Source organism: Lineus longissimus, chromosome 19 (genome assembly GCF_910592395.1).
Source record: "Lineus longissimus chromosome 19, tnLinLong1.2, whole genome shotgun sequence".
NCBI lineage: Eukaryota > Metazoa > Nemertea > Pilidiophora > Heteronemertea > Lineidae > Lineus > Lineus longissimus.
In genome coordinates, this window is record NC_088326.1 from 12,395,407 (window position 1) to 12,417,035 (window position 21,629).

The 21,629-nt window shown below is 38.5% G+C and overlaps 1 protein-coding gene across 1 annotated transcript in view; it reads left to right on the plus strand.

The window, feature by feature from the left end:
* Positions 1–21,629, plus strand: part of LOC135503277 (uncharacterized) — a 127,493-nt gene that overhangs the window by 92,267 nt on the left and 13,597 nt on the right. Inside the window, exon 5 of the mRNA XM_064796781.1 lies at positions 21,193–21,428. Coding sequence (XP_064652851.1) covers positions 21,193–21,428 — 236 coding nt within the window. The remainder of the gene's footprint in view (positions 1–21,192; positions 21,429–21,629) is intronic.

Consider the following 21,629-nt stretch of genomic DNA (forward strand, 5'->3'; position numbering starts at 1 on the left):
TTAGTGCATTTTCTGGCCATTCTTTGTAAGCAATTGCCCGTGAAAATGTGATGTAAACGAGAATTACATCAGGAGGAGGTGCTACGTCTTTCAGAAGCCATTGTTTCTTTTCGCACCAAAACCAATAATGGTCATTTATTTGTTGTACTGTTGAGAATGCATTGAGTGTTTGATGAGAGATTTGTTGCAAAATGCTTTTATCAATTTGAGGAGTGTTCCAAATGAATACCAATTTTCAACCTTACAATTTTACATGTCTGTTTTGCACTAACATATTGCACTGTTTATGTTTTTTTTATGGTGATTGTTCAGGTATGAAAATTAGTTGTAAAATTAAAGGTGTAATAGTTTTAAACAATGACATCTGTTCTATTCTATTCCCTGTGCCATACATTGAACATGAATGGTCTACTCCTTTAAGATGAGAATTTTTGGCTTTTTAGGGAAGGATTAAAAATTACAGCATTGGTCAGATATCGTGCATACATTTGGTATTATCTATACCAGTTCTGCCACCGTGCAGCCTACCTATAATATTGCGTTTGTATTACAAGCAGGTTTCTGCAACATAAAACACACTTCATTTAACATATGAATTGGTCATATTCTCATAATCATAAAGTGACTCATAACGCAATATATCGACGAGAAAAAACAGCGATAACTGCATCCGTTTCCATTTGTTGAGCTTGCATTATCCCGGGATGAAAAAATCTATCGGAGCATTGAATTGCACGTAGAGAAAAGGTATTTAAACGATGGCAGTTGTGGCCATATCAATATACTCCTGGCCGGCAAATGTGGTTCTTGACAATGGCGTATTGACTGACTTTGTTTTTGGACGTGTGGCCGCGGAATGGAAATCACCACAGCGTTTTTAAGTGGTGGCGCTAGCTTAACCCTTTAACGTCGATGCCGCGATGGCCGGGGGGGGGGGGATGAGGGAGTGGGATCACCCTGCCCCTGCCCCACCCTGCCTTAAAATTGTTCACACATTCCCAGCCAGAAGGTTTCTACTCATTCCTCCCCTCTAGTTGGTCACACAGGTTGACACATATAGCCCATGTGATAGTACAATTCAAGTTGCCTGCACTTTTAAAACATCAAGTTGGATTTCCAACTGAATCAATATTTAAAAACAGCAGCTTTTCTATTATAGTGGTAGTGAAGCTTTTAAGTACTCAAGAGGTGTTTTAGAAAAAGTGAATTTATTGGCACAAACATCATTACCAAGGTACATTGTACCTCGCATGGATAAGTGTGCAGAAACTATTTTTTGCTCTGCGGTTTGGTATGTACATGATAACGAAGGTTTGTCAACACCTCGCATTCTTTTTGTGGGGATAATTAGGTCGCCTAGAATTTGGATCTGCCACAAAAATGCTGAAATCCTCGGACTAAAAAGTGCATTCAATCTATCTGAAAATGGTTAACAATATACTGTAATGTCAATTGGAGAAGATCAAGGGATGGGTAATAATCTGTTTGTTTGATTAGTCATGATTTGATTGGTTAACACCATGGGAAAGTCTGCAGACCACTTTGCAAAAGTACGATATGAAGCTACAGACCACTTTTTCTAATTGAGCACAAAATGAGTTAGCAAGATTGATTGTCGATAGAAAATCCCCCACAAATATTCTATTAGGCAAGTTCATTGGATTAAATTTTTTGTTTTTGTTTGATTTGATTTTATGGAGAAAAAAAGTCCAATTCCTACCGCAATAAATAATGCACTTTAATCAAGAATGCTACGATCTATTGCGCTGAATCATCCCGCAATTCCGCGTTTTACCCGCACCCCCTGAAACGATTACAACAAATCAATAAGGCACTTATCCCGCGTGAAAAAAAACGTCGTTGAAAAAGATCCTCGTTGATCGAGGTTTGTTGCGACAGGTTATTCTTTGTGGGGTTTATTTGTTACGGCGCGTGAGGTCAGTGGTTGCCGGCCATTGTTGGCCAGGCAGCGATCTTGACTTGCCGGATTGAGATGTGTTGGACATTTATCATTTGATGTGGCCACCCACGCGTTCATTAAAGACGCGATGTACCCTTGCAATATCGTACGTCAAATCTTTTTGGGTTTGGGGTCATGAAAGAAAACCGTGGCAATTTACCCAAATTTAAAGTTAAGAATGAAAGGTAACACTAAAAAGAGCTCTTCGAGACCTTTCCGTTGAATGGTCATGTTGATAGGTTATAAGGCCTTTAAGTTTTAAAGTCAAATATGCATCTAACATTCAACCTGGATAGAACTATTGAATCCTAATTAATAATCCATGGACCTCTTTGCACCTCCCAAACGTCCTTGGATATTGAATCTTATGTGAAAATTCAAATTCAAATTGATTTTGTCACTCATGCCTTTAAGGGTGCAGCACAGAATTGGTGCTAAGATATGGCAACGCGCAGTGCACGCAATTACTGTGCAGGGAGATAGGCGATCTCCATCGGTTGATGGGTCTAATGGCTCCGTGGGTATTCCTCGTTGATACGTGTGGTATGTGGATAGAGGAGGGATGGGTAAGAACGCGATTCTGGATGATGTGCACTTTCGGTCCAGGTCAAGATTGGACGCCAAGAAGTACTCTGTTTGTAACTACTGGTGGTCCAAGAAAATAGAAATGCAGTAATACACAATGCCGTAGTGTTGTTATTATGCATACCAATTTGCTGAAACTTAGTATTCATTGTAATTGTATACAGTCTACAACACACCAATGCTGAAATCTGTATCTAGGACATTTTAACCCAATTGGAAATTTTCAAACAAATTTCAGATTTTTAACAAACGACATAGGCCTCTAATTTCATCATAAAAAGTTTTTAAGGATGTAAAAAAACACCCCATAATATAATATTTATAATTTGAGAAAATGAAAATGGATGAATTATCAGTAATATTCGTGGGTGATGGACTATATGCCCACAGATGCAATATCCCATGTACAAGATGCATCTTACAATAAGGGCCGTAAAGAAAGGCCCCTTTATCATAAACACAACAAGAGCTAAATCAGGATCGTTCTTTGTCATGATTATTTTGAGAATAGCGAGGGGACCGGTCTAGACAACTTGAAAATGAGTCTTCCTCTTTGTAGGGAGGACTGAATTAGACGATGTTATTTTCAGGATGTCACTATTTTTGGCTTCTTTGTTCCCAGAGGGGTATTTCTGGAAAACGTAAAATTATACCACAAAGGGCTGCACCATTAGTTTTTCACATATCCTTATTTCGATAAAATTGAGTTGTAAATCACCACGGATACTATTCCTTCAACAATTTTAACATGGATTTCATCATTTTTTATTTAATCAAATATATTTGAGGTTCGAAATGCAGTAGCACCTCTCTATTGAGGATACTGTCTGCTGTGACAAGTGTTGTCCTAAGTAGAGAGGAGTCTTGATTAGAGAGGTCAAATTCAATGGAAACAATAAATCTGGGTCCAAAACAAAGGTCCTTAAAAGACAAATGTTCTGGCTGATATCGAGTACATCACCAGTCTGCACCATCTTGGTTTTCCGAGAATTGGTTTAGCATTGTGGACGCCTGTACATCATGTACATGGTTACATAGTTCCGTTTTCAAGAATTATTACACTCATGAAAAAAAGTGTTACTCACAAACCAGCACCCCATTTACACCAAACCCACAACATACCAGCACCCACACAATCCGATTTTTATACCTCGAACAGCCTGCACCACGGGTATATGCTAGTATAATTAATTAGCACTTAATAACACATCGACGATATCAGTCATACACAGTAGTTTGGAAGCAAAGAGTCGCTCATAAAGCCAAAGCTGGCTGGCCCTTTCAGTAGAGGTGACACTATAATACACAATACTTGACTTCATACATTAGGTGATTAATCAGGTTGCATATGTAAGAGGCATTAACCCCAATTATGGGACAGTCTGTGTTATTTTCACACAAAAGCGAATATTCTTTTTGCCAGTGCTTTTTTTTGTTGATGTACGATTTCAATGAGACCAAGTATAATTAATTAGTACCTAATTAGACATCAAAGTAATTCGGTCACATGCATTTAGTTGATTAATAATGAGACGTATTATCCAATGTGAGGGGAGGTCTGTGTTATATAATGCGCTCAAAGGCAAAATGTCCATGTTTCTTTTTGCGATGGCATTTTTTGTGATGTCTCCTTTTAGATCAACCTTCTCTTGTCAAGGAAACCGAATGTAAACACCTATGTGCCATTACGATATCAGAGAACTACAAAAGAGCTGTATTATTATGGTTTAATTATGATGACTAATTTGGTAATTCAATCAGCTTTGCTGACTGATTATTTTCACAAGTGATAATTGTGTATGCGTGGGAAATATGGTTGAATTTTCACTCAAAATCTTCATATATTTGCAGGTTTTGCTGTTATTTGGCATTTTGTTGAATTTCTAAATATTTTTGATATTTTCACAATATTATCTCATTTGTATTTTCAGGTAAGTGTCACATGGCCTATGATGTCATCAGCGGTGCGGTGAGTCGAATTATGTTTGATAGTTAAAAAGCACATTCTGATTTTGTCTTGTTTGGCCTTATTTTTGGCCAAAAAGCAATTTTTAAGAAATTTGTTCAAAATAAAAAAACTCATCAAAAGGTAAAATAGTGTTAAATTCACACCTGCTAAAGCTCGGGGGTTAGTCTGGTGTGAACGGAAAATGGCCAAGGAGACCTTACCCTAATCATTTGAATAATCTCTTTCAAACAAAATGCAAGATAACACCCACCAACTTTTTGAAGGCCCTACGTTGGTATCTTCCAGATTTCTCAGTTGTTGGGCAGAAAGTACGACTCCATCGGTTGCCACCCATTGGCCAATTCAAAAATAACAATTACATCGATAATTTTTTCAAGACAGTCTGTACGGAAAATGAAAAAAATTTGAATAACTTCATTTGTTATTGTCAAAAATGGAGTTATTCAAATTTTCCCTTTGTTTCATGTTGTTGCAGACGGTAAAAATAGCAATGATTTCTTGAAATCGCAGCTGCCCGCTAATGCAACGAAATGTAATAATTCCCTGAATTATTCCGTTTTGTTTTCCCGACTCCCGGCGCACTGCTAGAATTTCCTTTCTTACGATTGTTTCTTTAATTCCTCTCGGACTCCACCCGATCGCCTGCCGCATTTTGACGACTGTTAACCTAAAAAATTCCAATTGTTGTAAAGAAATTGTCGCGTGGCTCTAGAAGAGATTTAGAGAAATTAAACGGCGAATGGTTGTAATCATTAATCTAAAAAGTTCCTCGCCTTTTGTGCGGAGAAAATTGCCGAGGCAGGGTCAAGGATTTTGAAGAATAGCAAAACGGGGATTTTAGGGATCCAAACAGCGTCAAGAATTGCCGACGTTTCATGAGATGTCGTCTTGAGGTCACTGAAGATTCTTCGCGTCAGGTGGGTTTTTGCAAACGGAAAAAGTGCTGCGTGATTTGTTTCGGGGTCAAGAGGTCAAGGTTGAATGTTGTCAATCGCTGAAGGGGATGGTTTTGGACAATGTGGTGTTATTGTGGTTACGTAACCGCGGAATGACTTGCACCGCGTTGGGCGGGTAGAGCGGTAATCGGTAATTTAGCGGGTTGGCGGACATTGTTCTTTTGGATGTTTAGACTGACGGGGAAAGTTCTGTGGGAATTTTCTCCGGGACAATTAGAGTGATTTGAAGCCAGCCTCCGTTGAGTCCACGGATTGAATACGCACGACTCAGCAAGGTCGTTTGCGTTTTTATGACGTATTCTCCGAAAGGAATCACGTTTAATTTCTCTGTTTCGATTGTTATGATAATTCACAAAAGGTTTCCGCGGAATTGTCGTAAATTTCTCCGCAGTTTCTCCCTTTTCATTATTTGGCTTAATCTTTATAAACTAATGAAACAATATATCATTCAGTTTCTAAGCCACGTTGATTTATTACCGAATTCCAATTAAACAGCATCATTGTTTCCAAGAGTACATTTCATCAAATTTGCATCAACATTACGCAATGATAATGATTTATAACCTGACATCTCGAAAAGAAATCTGGGCAGAAATTTTGATATTTTTCTAAAAGAATCTTAACAATGGCCTTGGGTGCCTTTTTGCCCTTTATTTGAACCCTTTTCGTGATCTGAATCCACATTACATAATCCCCTATTCGTAAATCCATATTTTATATTCATTGTGATATCAAGTTTTTGTGATTAATACGTTTCTTATGACTTCAATGTGCCATCTGAAATAAGAATTTTGCTGGGAACCATTTGAGTAAATGATCCTTTGTGCTCTAACTTTCCTTCTGGGGGGGGGGGGGCTATTCGAAAATAGAAATTTTTATGATTCTTTGTATGAACTTGGGGTATTTTTCAAGATGGCATCTTCGGTGCTTTCTTGGTGGGGCTGTGCCAGATTCAGGGTATTTGGAAATTTTCAAATCAGTTCAAATGGGTAGGTCTTTAAAGTTGCACAAAATGTCTACATGTTTGTCCTACATGAGTAAAGCATTATGCAATCATAAAGAATCATTGTTACAGGCTGTTTGTTTGTGTTGTATTCTTGGGTTATATCCTTATATAATTATTATCTAATCCATTCATATGCATTTGTGTTACTGTGCAATCCAGGGTTATTTTCTGGCCATCATATTATCTAACAAAATAAAAATCTGTAATGACGTGTTGGTGTACTTATGTCATGTGTGGGAATGTTGGCCTCATAAGTTCATATCCCGAAAAAATAGGCCGCCCTTATCATTTGGTAAATTTGTTTAGTTTTGTAGGTAATCTTTCAGATTATCGAAAAAAAAGTGTTATCACCTAGTTTTAAGTAATTTTCTTCGAATGCCCTTATGCAAGGGGACACATACCAAGGCCAACGCAGTTTATCTTGGTTCAACATGTTCAAAAACCGGCTGAAAAGTGTTTGTGAGAGATCTTTTACCTTGGTTTTTAAAGAACAGATAATTTCACAAAATAATAGGGATAAAAGTTTACTTTTGTCCCCCAAGGTTTTTTGACAAAGTTCTTTAGCAAAGTCTGTTCATCTTGAAACCAGATGATGCTGGAAGATGCTGTCACAAGATGATAAATTAAACTTTAGGATGTCTAAATCTCTGCAATGAGGGTCGATTTGATACAAAATTATAGCATTTATTGTCTGCTCAAGGATTTTTGACAGAATTTTATTGAAAACCTGTTTTCGACTTGACTTTCGTCCCTCAGGTTTTTTGACAAGGTTTGTCCAAAAAATCTGTCCCTGGCGCTCTGAATGCAAAGAAACTGTCATAAAATTATCAATCGGCTCAACAAAGTTGCTAGATTCTCGGCGATGAGGACCGATTATAAATAATATTAATGACACCCATTGTCATCTCAAGGTTTTTTAAACACTATTCTGTTGAAAAACCTGTTAGGCTTCCTGTCTTTCCCAGCAGGATGAAAAGGTACTGTCAAAAAATCTTCTTTAAGACGTGATCACAGCAATTAAGACCTATTGAGATATGAAGTATTTCATTATGATTGGTTTTCAAGGCCGCGTGTTGTGACTTTCAAGGTTTTTTTGACGGTTCACGGTTCAATGCCGGTGGAAAAACCTGTTTTTACTTCCTGTTTTGGTGCCATTTCGTTTTGAGACGATTTTGAAAAGATTAACCAGGAAGTAACTGTCTTCTAATCTTTTGTTTGGCTTTAGTGTGCCAATATTCCTTAGTTCGTGGCTTGAATGCATCAATAAAGTGGCTGTTTTGTGCATACAGTACTGGTCAGAAGAAGTTTCCCTGTGCGAAGGATTTGAATGCACCAATAAAGTTGCTATTTTTGTGCATACAGTGCTAATCAGAAGAAACATTTCAAATAGCAAGCAGTACTTTGTGGGTTTTTCTGAAGGCCAATCAAGGCAACATGTTTAAAAAGTTTAGAGATTTGACACAACTCGAGGTCAAGTATGAAAAACCCAAGGTCAAGTGTGAGAACCCAAGGGTCGAGTTAAAAAACCAAAGGTCAGGTGTGAGAGACCAAGGGTCGAGTTAAAAACCCAAGGTCAAGTGTCAGTCTTGTTGGTTTGAAGGAGATTGCCTTTGATATCGATAGGTCAAAGGCACTATGTGTAGTGTTTATAGGCCAGTATGGTTGGTTCCCCCCCCCCCCTGCCCTTCATGACTCAACTCATACAAGTTTTCCTCGGCAGTTATCCAAATCATATGACGAGGATGGACTATTTTCTTGCAATTACCGAGAAAACCCATTAAAATGGACGCAATCTTTCATGCTTTTATCGTAGTGGTTTTTGTATACATGCGATATATATAATTCATCATCATGAAAAACATTGATTTTCCCGTCGGGGTTCAAGGCCAAAACATATCTACATTATACATGTGATAGAGTAGAAAACATGTACAGAGGACCAGGAGTCAGGGACAGCCAGGGGCCTGAGGAACCTTGAAGGCCTCATGGGCTGGGTTGTTTTGAGGTCTCATGGACTAGGTTCTTTTGAGGCCTAGTGGCCCGGGTTCCAAGGTCTAATGGGCTTAGTCCTTCTTGTTCTCATTGCATCCTTTGAGGCCTCACTGCCTGAGATCATTTAGGGTCCCACAGACTGGGTTTGAGGTCTCATGGCATGGAGTTCCTTAAGGTCCCACAGGCCTCAAGTACCCACATCAGATGAGCCTAGGTCTTTTGCCACCAAAATGGCAAAATTCACCCAAGAAAACCGCAAAAAATTCCACTGTGTACAGTACATGTATTTTCAAAAGCATCTTCAATTTATCACCCAGCAGCATAGATATAGGGCCGATTTTATCCCTCACCCAGATGAGTCAGACTCTTAAGGTGAGATCCCTGGGGTTATTGGGTTCTGGCTCTCATACCAAGTGTGTTGCCTAGTTTCCTAGTCATGATTATACATGTACATGTATAATATAGGAGATTTAACCCCGTATACACCAACAAGCAGCAACTTTTGTAAAACTATCAACATTCCAAGATGGTGTTAATAATGCCTGTACACCACTTAATGCATGATATACAAATATTATGGCCTTCTTGTATGAAAATCGATGTCGAAACTCCAGAAATCTTAATTCCGGCCATAAAACGTTTACAATCAATCTTTCCATGTGTATAAATCATGACTTTATTCATATCCGTGGCGTGCAGATCCCAATAAATAATGTTATCAAGATCCTGTTTTTTGATTTGAATTTATAGGTTAACGCATCCTTGTTTGTATCCCGGGTATTCAGGTTGCTAGGAAGCTCCATGCCGATTCCTTTGGACTGAAATAGGAGGCCTTAGTCATCTCTGTACCTTTTGTCATTAGGATTACAAAGATGTAAGTTTTTGCAAGGCCTGTTTGTGTTAGGCTTTGTGTAGATTGTGACCCACTTTTCATCACTGTGTCAAGTTCATTTGCCCATTGTACGTGCTGACGTAATGATATAAAACAGTTTTCATCGGGGTTGATAGGTGGGCAATGGCAAAAACGGATAGTTATGAGCAAGTTGGGTTAATAATAATTTGCTCCATACAGTTGGAGACGAGTGATTCAAGACCACAATCAAGAAGGGATGGTCACCTCCCCCCCCCCTCCAACCCCAATTATCAAGACAAAGATTACTGAAAGCAGAATAATATTGTCATAACTCTCGTTAAAAAAATCTCCAAGATGATAAAAGCACTCTCTCTTTCATGGAGACTTGTTTAACGGCTAACGACCCACTTTAACGACAACGTGTGACTCAAGACCTTGCGATCGCCATTAAAGAGGGATAGGCCGATTTCCGACGCCAGATCAAATTACCCAGAATTCATGCAGCGGCCTCTTCAATCTTGCGAGAATTATTGCGCATGAAAATATCACTCTCTGTCATTATTTGGTTTTGTTTGTGTTGTGAAAGTGCGAGCGTGTTCTCAGAAAGAAGGATTTCGGTGAATTTGATGCGATGTGATAATGAGATGTAGTTTTGCACAAATGTTGAGAAGTAGCAAATCAGAATATAAAGTGGGTCACACAATGAGAGGGTCATCAGTCTTAAAGGCTGAGTACTCCTGTGAAAATATATTGATCCACCAATCTGTTGAAACTAGCACCAGATCAAAAGGAAGTCTGTTGAGTTTATTACTCGAATTTTCGGTCAAAAACTCTTAAAAACTTTGCGAGAAGTTTCGTTTGGAATATGCCAGCCTTTTGAACAATCAAACTTGGAGAAATAATTGTCACCAGACAACTTAGCAAATATCTTGTCAGCATTTGTCATCGGTTCTGAGTGAAATTAGTGATGTTTTTAGCATTATCGTCCTAATTTTACAGCTACCACTTGCCATTTTTGTCAATTATAATCACCCGGCCAGTCACAGACATGAAAACTATTACAACTTTTTTTTAAACATGTTTGATCTTGTACATGACGTTGCCCTCAGTTTAACCTTTAACTTTAACTCCAAGTTCGTTTGATGCCAATGTTTGAGATGTAACATGTTTGATTGAGCCCTGATCAATAATCAAGGCTGCAATACTTTTTTACACCATTGAAAACTGAATAAGCCAACATGTGTGTTTATTGTGATATATGCACAATATGACGAACAGATGTTGATTACCTCCTGTTGATCAAAGGTTTTTGTGAAAATGAGAATGAGAATAGATTTGGAAACAGCTGAAGAAAACACACACTGAATATTGATTGAAAATCTAATCATGGGGTTATTCTATGATGAACTGCTGGCACCAAAACAAAAAGATAGTATTCCTCTCTAAAAGGACACGTATGATCGATAGATATTATTCAGGGCTAGATTAAGATTGTTTAGATTACAACTCATGGGTGTTATGGTCATCTTGAGACTCCCAATAGCGCATGCCTGTAGTGGTATTTCAATCAATGTTCCATTTCATTTCAAAGCGTATTCTGTCCTGTACTTTAAAAATTATATTGATATTTAGCTATAACACAGTACATTGTGAAGATGTCAAGCGGCCAACCAAACTGGTCCTTGAAATATCGTGCAGCCATTGATTTTTTTTAATGCTTCCCCATTTTAACATCTGGAGAACATGTTTGCCCTGCTTAACTCGAGAAGTTTTTAACAGGTTTAAGCACTTTGTTTTAGCAAACAAAAAGGTTAAATATTTACGATTTAAGGGGATTTTTCAGAGGTTTTTTAGGATTAGGCATTTTGTAAATGTAATTGATGAAGTTTGCCGGATTTTTTTCTTCATTTTGTTTTGAACTGTTTATGATAAAAATCCATCAGTCTCTTCTTCTGACCTCGTTTTGCAGCGATAAATTTGCAATCGTTTTTTGCGTTTTTTTAAAGTATTTAAAAGTGGCTAATTTGACACCCCTTACCCTTCTGAAGACCCAATGCAGGGTAGAAATCACGGCATTAAGTCACTTGTCCAAGGTCACAAGCAAATGATAAGAAACCAAATTCGCCCTACCTGATGCAAAAAAATTGCTGAAAATCCCCCGCTCGTAAAAAAGTGTCTGAATCCTGTTAAAAAACCATTAAACAGAATCCAATAAAATTTCAATCATCTCCCCAGCCTCACATTCGAATCCAGTTAATATTTTTTATCGAACTCTCGGGGCATTACCCAGGATCCCGTGCAAATTGCGTTACAGATAACAACATCGGAATTAACTCGATCCAAATGGATTTCTCCGCGTGCGCGTTTGATTGTCATTCATCCCGTTAAAAAAATGTGTCTTCTCATGCGGGTGGCTTCCGGCGACCGATTTATCACCGTTTTCTTGTTGAGATTAATCACAGGCATTATGAAGTTGACTTTTTTGCTTGAATTGGCAGAGTGGCCTAAGGGGGCTGTTCTTTCCATCAAACGTGCGCAAAAAATTATTCGTTTTTTCTGAAGCTGTCTGAGTGATGTTTTGACGGAAGAAGGGGGATGCGGAAACCACCGATTTTGTTGTCTTAGAAATTTTTTCTCGACTTGACAGAATGATAAAATGGGGTTTCATCCAGGGTATTGGGGAAGGGGACATATCAGACCTCATATGATTCAATTTTTGAAACATTAGGAAAAAAATTCATACCATATTTTTCCAAAGAAAAATATTTATAAATTTCCGAAAAATTTTTTTGAAAAAATAGTCATTTGAGACCATGTAATCTATCATAATACTAAATGGTGATGAACACATTTGGTGTACTAACATTGTCTTTGACCTTGGGCAAGCCACTTCACGTGCTCTTTGAAGACTCGTTTTACAACAAAACAAAAACTGTTCTATTCATTACACGTGTCACAGACATAAGATCACACTTCATGCTGTTGCAGATTACTTTGACATTTTTTCAACCTTGACTTTACATGCTCTTTGAAATTCAGTTAGAACAGGCTAACAGCATACGTGTAGCATTTATAGTAAAAAAGGCTACTTCATTTCTGACACGTGTCAAGTACGTCGCATTCACCTGCCACACAGCGCAACAGAGAACATATTTTCTGCATTTTTATTAAACGTTTGCTAAGCTCTTCATAGTAAAATAATCTAATACAATGTTTTGATGTAAATGTATTGCAAAATGTCATTTCAATTTATTTACAAGACAAAGAAGACAGTGAAATAAACGTGAGTTCTGGCACTCCAGCTGGACAATATTAATGGAAAAGATGATGACTGTAACTTCACAATTCGCTAATTTCAACCTAAATTTGCACAAATTGATTCTGCATTTTGTTTCAGTGTAAGTGTATTAATGTATGTCTTGTTCGGCCTACCAGCGTGGATTGAACAGATGTCACCGTGAATAAATATGCACGCATATGCACACGTATACACTTAAATATGTAAATGAACATGCACTACTCGCGTGCATATAGATATCTACGACACCGGCATGTGTGTCCAATACCTGTTTCAATATACATTTCTACGGACAAAAAATGTACATAAATACATTTTGCATATTTGAGATATACATAAGGGGTTTCAGTGTCCCATTTTCAAGGTCAGGATATGCATAATGACACCTGACAAAAGAGGACGATAAAATTTGCATTTTTATTTCATGGGTTTGTTCGGTATACTAATTCAGAAAACTTGAAGGGTTTTATGGCATTGCGTTGAGTGCGCGTGAACTCTTTGTCTGTTGTACATTGGAGACCTGCGCTCAATTAACCCTTTTTGGTCAACACTTCAGATGTAAGCTAAAGATCATCTTTTGTCACAAATATCAGCGAATTGAAAAAAAACTTATTAGGTTTGGAGAACTCTTGAGGGGCACTTCTTATAATATTTGTGTCATGTCAAAGGCATTCTGGGATAAATCACATTTTATCTTGAATTGCTGCAGTAGGGCGGTCCGGCAAAAGGATGAAAATGGGAACGAACAGATCCATTGTCCGCGTATTGCATAACGGACGGTAGAGGATTTGCAAAAAGGGACAGAAATAACTATGACGGGATATTCTGGGATAGGACACCAATATTTCATCCACTGGCAAAAAATTATTCGAGGCCCGGAGCTTCTGTGACATCCGGAGACCTCAAGTCAGTCTGTTTCCGGTTCTGTGAATTGCCCCATCGGTTTGAAAGGGGACAAATATATCATGGAAGGATGCGTCCGGCTCCTTCAGGGGATGACGGGCAGTGGTGGTGAAGTTCGTATGTTATTTTTGCTGTACTAACATTGGGGACAATCCTTGTTCAAACCCTTTGAAGGATCTTGAGCATCAGTACATGCACCAACCCTCCATGGGAAATGGCAGCAGTTTAGTAGCGAGAATTGGATAGGAATATATGATAATCATAAATACTAAGGCCAGCCCACCCCCACCACCTCAAATTCCCCCTGCCTCTCTAATTTCAGAAAAGTTCCAGTGAAAATTCATTTGAACTCGCCCATGCATTTCTGAAATGTGAGGGCCTAGGCCTATATCAGCCCCTAAACTTTCTGACTATTTCTTTTAACTTTTAGACTGTCGTCATTTGCAATATAAATGACTGACTCTAATTGGAATTTTGGTATTCAATGCACTTCTGCCCTTGAAGCCCAGGGGGTTAATTTGTGGCATATTTTTTCCAGATTTCTTACGATATCTTAGCAGTCCGCGGAAAACAAGATAGATTAGATAATAGCCCTGAGGGATCTGTGGTACAAGCGGACAAAACGAGCCAAACGTGAAAAAATTACGAAAAAAGTTGTAAAAGCCTTGAAAAAAATCATCAAGTAATCCATCATTGCAGATACTGTCATTGTCAAGGTCACTGTTGCACCCTGGGTAATAGTTTTTTACGATTTAATGCAGAAATTTGTATTCCCGTGGTGTCCCCGACGACTAGATATACGAAATTGTGACAGATTTTTGATGGATGTTGTTTTTTCGAGGGATTTTCCGATCTTTTGAGACGTGTAACTGATCTTATTATGTGCAGCGAATTACTGCGGGAAAAAATCGCGCAATTTCATTTTGTTTTGGGTTTGTTGCGGATAAAAAATGAATTTGTTTGCGGTTCTTGGTGGTTTTAATCAGATATAGGGTCCCGTTTGAGTGATTGAAATCTCTGGAGGCGACATAAGATGCAATCTTTTTGTTTTGATTAAAAAACCGTCAGGGAAGACAGCGTTTAACTTCGAGAAGATGGATGGATGTAGAAACGATGGGTTGGGGCGCGGAGATGGCAATAAATAGGACCATTCGGCGCCAACAAAAGCTGGATTTTTGTAATCTTTAAAAATTTTTCAAAAGTGACAGTTCCTGGACGCTGGGTTTTTGCATTTCAATTTTCCTTGAGTTGATCATGGCCATCATTTTGGCTAGAACTTTCCTAACAAAATTAGAACCCTTTCGAAAGAAGTGAATGCCAGTTTCAAAGGTGGTATCTGTTCGCTGGAAAGCAAAACTACTGCAAACTCTGGGGTACCATTCTCTCAAAGCAATCGACACCAGGCCACAGTGTTTTTTATCTCAGAATATCATAATTACTCTTTTAATTCAGAATCCAGTCTTCCTCGATTAATTGCATCAAAAATTTTCGTAAATAGAACCGGGCCATTAGCACGAATAATGGCCACTATTCCTCCATTCCCTTCAAGCGGTACTTGACTCCGTTTTTTTCACGCGCAATTGCCATAATCACCCATAATTCCACGCATAAAAATTAACAATCAAAACCTAGCGAACACAATCATTATAAAAACTAAAAGCACGACCAACGGAGCGATTATAAGTTATTTTATTTTTCATAAGACCCAAGATAAAAGGCGATGTTTTCGCCATTTTTTCTCTCAGTCAATTACATCTCATTTAAAATTTATTTTCCGGAATCTAAAAATCTATTGTGCAAGAGCAGTGTAGCGTGTGTTATTACACGCCGTAAAACGTGTAGCGTACTTTCGTAGCGGATTTCAGCCCCTTTCCCTACTACCTTCCCCTACACACACTTCTAGATGACTATGTTGCCCATTTCATCCGTTGTCATGGCAACGTTAAAAATACCAATTGTAGATTTAATTATTTGGCCTGGAGTGAGTCTGGGCATTGTCGTTATGACCATGTTCAGCTTTCAGAGAAATTTAATCGAATTGACGAGGATTTTAGTTACTTCAAACGGCAAGCGGACAATTCTTATGAATTTTTTATTGAATTTTGATATTTTTCTTCTTTTGTCGTATAGGAGTCCCTGACTAAACGTTGCGGGACGAATAGCACCTGTTCATTTGCATAATTTATGCATACACACCCAAGGGAATGACAGTCTCCTGTGTAATTTCCAAAATCTTGTGTATTATCAGCATAGAAAATGTTTGAAGACATCTAAATAATATAATGGGTATTTTTTTCATTTCAACTCTTTTTGGGGTGTCGTTTATAATTTGAATCCCCTTTAACCCTTTCATTCTTGAGAACTGTAAACAAAGCATTCAGAGAACCAATATTTGAAACGTATATGATATATTGTTAACCCCTTTTTTCTGTGCTCTGTGATCTCTGCCTGACAGGGTTAGAAATAACACTCAGTGACTTTGTATGCACCATAACGTACACAAAGCCAGACTTCCAACGAAAGCAGAAAAATGAAACCCCAATACCACATTTTTTCCTACCCAAACTTGTCTTAACTGTTTTGATTACAAAGAAACCCTTTTTGGTAAGAGTAAACGAAAACAGTTCCAACCCAAAAATTGAAGACTTTGCATGCAAAGATACACTTTTTAGCAAAGAAATGTGGTCCAATTCAAACTGAGACCAAGTGTTTTCTATTCCATGATAAGATGAAAATGTCTAACACACATAATGTACACACATCTACACAGAATGCACAGTGGTTCTGAGGAGTTTTGAGGTCAACTATAAATAGGGTTAACAAAAAAGGAGTGGGGCTATCGGGACAAAAGGGTTCAAAGAAAAATACCCTCTGAACGTTTGTTGTGAGTTTTTGACAGCTGTAAGGGTATTGTAAGGGTATTGTTTGGGTGATCAACTTTTTGTTAGGACAAGGGAAAACGGAAATGCGGTTCCGGGCCCTTTTGGTTTGATGTCTGTTGCAGGAAGTCCTTCATTGTTGCTTTATTGTGTGGTCCCTCTACAAAAGACGCATCTGTTTAAAAAGAGTTGTGATGGTATTGTCATGAGCTTCAAGAAATAGAAACGATGCTCTTTTGGCATCTTGTGAATTGCTTTGTCACCCTCAAGGGTGTACGCTGAAATGGAGTTATAAATATATGCAATGCCTCAGTGCAGTTATTGTGCAAGTAACTTGGCTCAGGACTGACTGGTGCTGTCCTTTAGAGAGGTCAATGAAAATTACCACAGCTAACCCCTGCAGTTGTTATTCATCTTCACACACACTGGGATAGAACTGCATATTAGGGCAAGCTTACCCATCTGGCCTCATGTATAGTTTCAGAATATCTCTACAGAGGGCAGTTCCTGTATGCATCAGAAAGCATACACAACTATTCCACAGCAATATCAGCTTTAAATCTTAGTTTGATATTTTACGATAAAAAATTACATTAACCGATTTATCTGATTGCCTCGTCCTTATAGATACATTGTTTGCTGACAGCAAAGTGTGTATTGGACTGTTTTTGCAGTGAAGCTTTTCGCCTATTCCACCCTTGCTGATTTGTGAGCACTTACCATGTTATTTTCCGTTAAAAAGCGTTAAAAAGCCTCGTAAAAGGATCGCTAAACCTACGCTACCATGGATATAGCATTGGATATGAGTTACGCTACCTTAGCAATGATTATAGTGTGGTATGTACGTGAGGGAAATAAAAACCCTGAAGCCCTGTTTATCTGTTACACACTATTGCCCTTTTTGCTGTAAATGCTTTGCTAATGTTACTGCTTGTTATGTAGTTTTTCGTAAGGGCTGAAGTGGTTATTGTGACCCCAGTCAGGTCAGGCATTGTTGTTCGGGTCATGTCAAGCTGGAGAGGAGGGATTCAAAATGTGACAGGGGGAGGGGGTTGTTGGGGGTCATTCAGAACACGAAAATATTAGACTTCCGGAAAGAAGGGGTTTACCCTTAAGACCAATTACAGGGCTTGGAAATAAGTGTTTTTTGAGAACATTCAGGCATACTATGCATTTTTATAGAGGGCCTCTGTGCCTGCTTGTACCCATGCCTATACTTACCAAACCACAAACATATGCTGAGTAACGACCAACAAGGTCACATCTAGGCATGCAGCCAAAATAATACAAAAAACTATTGCAAAGGCGTCCCGTGCTGACGAAATTGAATTGGCACTGCTCCAACAGAGATAAAACATTTTTGAAAGAAATTTCTTTTGAATGTAAATCGGAATCCAGGTCAATAAAAAGTCCTCATGTATAAGTAAGTGATATGAATTGAATTCTATTTTTAAAGTTGTTTGGAATTGATGAAAAGGGCCTTGCGGTCTTGTTGGCCTGCATGATCTTGCAGTGTTGGCATTCACATACACGGTATGTTTTGTGAGAATTTCGGCAACGAATGACGACATGTCTGTCGTCTCAATAGCTATCATCGCAAGACCTTTTAAAAAAATCATAAGCAGAAGGAAAACTATCTGTTCGACTTTTCCCCTCTTGTCTTAAATATCATTGCGTATTCCCGATAGTGAATCTTGAGATCATATTGCTATCTAGAGAGGGATCATCATTTGCCTTAAATTCTGAGGGAAAGAGGACTTGAAATCCGATTGTGAATAACGTAAAAGTTGATTAAAATGTAATCATGGCCTTCACAGAGAGCTCTGTACAAAGGGTCCTACCACAGGGTACGGTACGTCGAATCATCTCGATTGGACCCAACGTATCTGTAATCTTGTCAACATCCACCAGGATGAAAATTAACTGTCATAAATGCTGTAAATCATTTCAAAATTAATTTGTAAAGAAATTTCCTGATCAGTGAGTCTGTCTATTTTATTTATAGTCCCATGGGGAGTGTCATTGGCAGGGCAATCCGGCTGGGACATCGCCCAAATCTTTTTGCATTGTGTGGGCAAAACACACACATACTGTAGTTTCAATGATCTGGATTACTATGGAATCAAAACAAAGGCTTGTACCCCTCCAGTACATTATTTAAGGGACAAATAATTGTGAAAATTACAACTGTCATGCATAGCTGCAATTGCCATATTTAGTCTACTGCCAATTGAAAATGAACAAATTTGTCAAATTTTAGCCTTGTAAACATTTCAGTTTACCAAAAAAATTTTGGCACCGATATCATATTGATTAGAACTTCGTCGCCAGTGAAGTGCTTTTCAAAACATGATAATGACTTCACTTTCCTATTTACCTTATTAAAACTTGACAGCCTACATTGTACTTCTGTCATATTGATTATTTTCAACATTTGCACCATAACTTTGAAAGCCAAATGAGGGAGCTTTGTTCTGAAAGTTTTTGGGGGTTTGTCTCCCCAGGTGTTCACAAGGGGTTCCAAGTGTGTCTCAAAACCTCGAGGTCTTGATGCATGTACTCTACCATCATAACAACCTTGTATACAACATAGATGACTCAATAATTTGCAGGAATTTTCTGATGTGAACGCTCCATGATTAAATAACCTTCGCAGAAAATACCCTTAGTAACATCTGGTGCAACCTCCCTCGCGCTTTTATGCACTTGCAATCGATGCTAAGGGCAAAAGAAATGTGGGAGTACTCTTATGGAGAATTACGCATAACGAATTACCCACTCAATGTGTTTTGATGGTGTCAGCAGTAATTTATGATGTAAGCTCTAAAAGCATTGGGTAATAATATTTACATATATTTACTCACAATCTGGTTATTGTGATTGTATGTAATCAAAGTGGATCTATTCAATGTGTGCAATTTGCATTGACAATGGGTTGACGACACCAAATTGTTCGATGGTGATGACATCATGTTTTGTCTTGACCTTAGTTTCAATTGCTTACTAATTAACCAACTGGTCTTGCTTACTAATTACCCAACCGCCCTCCCCCTCCCCCCTCTCAACTAAAAAGCTACAGCCATGGTATCTGAGGCCTACCAGAGGAGTGTCCCCTAACAAACCCCTCGTAAACAACTCAACACAACCCCGCAGACAACGTTTCATCTCGAACAACCCATCCCAACATTCCCCCTCCACCAACGGAAATTTTTTTCGCTCCTCAAAATTGCTGTCATTACAAAATCAGCGATAAATAAAAAAGGCCAGACACTTGTATTGATCGTGATATCTTTGGTTCACCGCCATTCGTCTGTGCGTCTGGCGGATTTTTTCGCTAAGGGATGCAGCACAGCTTCATTGGCTGAAGCTGGCGATGGATAAAGCGTGGATTGGAGAGGATGAAGCGTTTTAGTGTCGGATGCTGGCATTCTTGCGGTGTCTTTTTTGCCCCTCGAGTGGCAGTTTGTGAACTCTGAGGTCATTGACGATCGATGTAGAATTCTTTTGAGGATTGTGGTGTCTTGTGTGTTTTTGTCAGGGTGGCAGAAGGTCGAGGAGGGCAACGCCTTTTCAATGGGTAGGATGGCTTTTGTGTTGATGTTGAAGAGTTCGTGCCTTCGTAGGTTTGATTGTTGTTGTTTGTTTTTTAATATATGTTTACAAACAAATTGTTTCAACAAAATCCTAATTTGATTCCATTCAGTTAAACGTGTGAAGAATACTTCTGGAAAATCCAGTATTTGTACTGTTTTCACCAACGAGGGGTGTCTTTAGAGACGCTATAAAGGGTCTGCTCTATTCATTCAAAACTTCTAAAATTGAATTTAAATTGTGCACTGAATATAAATTTCAACATCGCCGTTGTTAGGACTGATATACAAATACCATAAATGCCAAGTTTCAGCAAATTTGCTTGTGTAATAACTTGATTGCCAGTGTTCATTTTGTGTTCACCTGAGCCACAAGAACAGAATAAGATACGAATGTTGTAAGCCTTTAAAGTTGCAAGTTGCAAGAAAAAAGTTTTTCAAATTTCCTCTTGTAAAAACATCCAATGATATTGTGTTTGCTGTTATCCACAGGGATATGGCGGACCACCACGTGGATATGGCACGTCACAGACTTCCTCCGCACGCCAAACATCTGAACAGGTGTCAGTCTGTCGCTGTTTTTTTCTGGCTCCGCAGCACCCCTAGGGGTCAGTACAAATCCTTTGAACTCCCTCAATTCTTTTAAATTTGTAATGATTTGAGGATCGGTTTCTCAACCGCGCCGGGCCGGTTTATTGAATTCAATCCGCTGTGTAATCAATTTCTTAGGTGTCAAATGCGCAAACAGAATTTTTTATGAAAAAAGCGTACGGTGTGATTTCGCTGCAGGGCGCGATATGGAAAATTCTTCTTGGTGTGTGATTTGCGTTTGACACAGTTTGATCAAATATTGCAGGATGTTTTTTTTAAGATGAAAGGGAATTGTTAATGTCTGTTATTGGGCTGGAGATTAGAGGGTCCTCGAGGGAAGTTATTACTTTGACTACAATGGCAAAGATGTGGTTTGTATTGAATGACTATGATGTAATATTTGCTACAAGTTGTGTTTGATTAGATAATAGTCATTTTTGTTTCAGGTATATTTCACTGGCAGTCCAAAAATATTTCATCTACAGTAGGATTTTCAAAAGAAGTCTTGTTTACAGCAGGCATTTCAAAAAGTATTTCATTAACAGAATTTTCTTCTCTCAAAATACCCTTTTTACGAAATATTCATGAATCTTCGCCTCTATCGTTTCAGGGAACTCCAAATTTCATTTTAACTCTCATATGAACAGTCACTTTGAGCACAGATGCCCACACTGTGACTATACTTCAAGAACTGAGGGACGACTAAAACGTCATATCAAAGATTTCCATAGCGAGGTTCCGCCCGAGAACTTCTCTGGAAACCGTACGATGAGGAACAGCCCGGGTACGCCGGGACGGCCGAAGGTCTACAGGTGTAAACAATGCGAGTTTGTAGCAACAACGAAGGTATGTATTCAATTTCAAATTTCATTTTTCAAAGTTTTATAGATCTCGTGATAATTCGTATTTGGTCACTCCGATTGGCAGATTCGCTTCTTTTTGCAATTAAGACTTAGAAATCAGATGGTATTTGTGATATAGGCCTAAGAATATGAATTCTAAGTCACATTTGTAATGAAAATTGGCTCGAAAACGCACAAAAGGTCT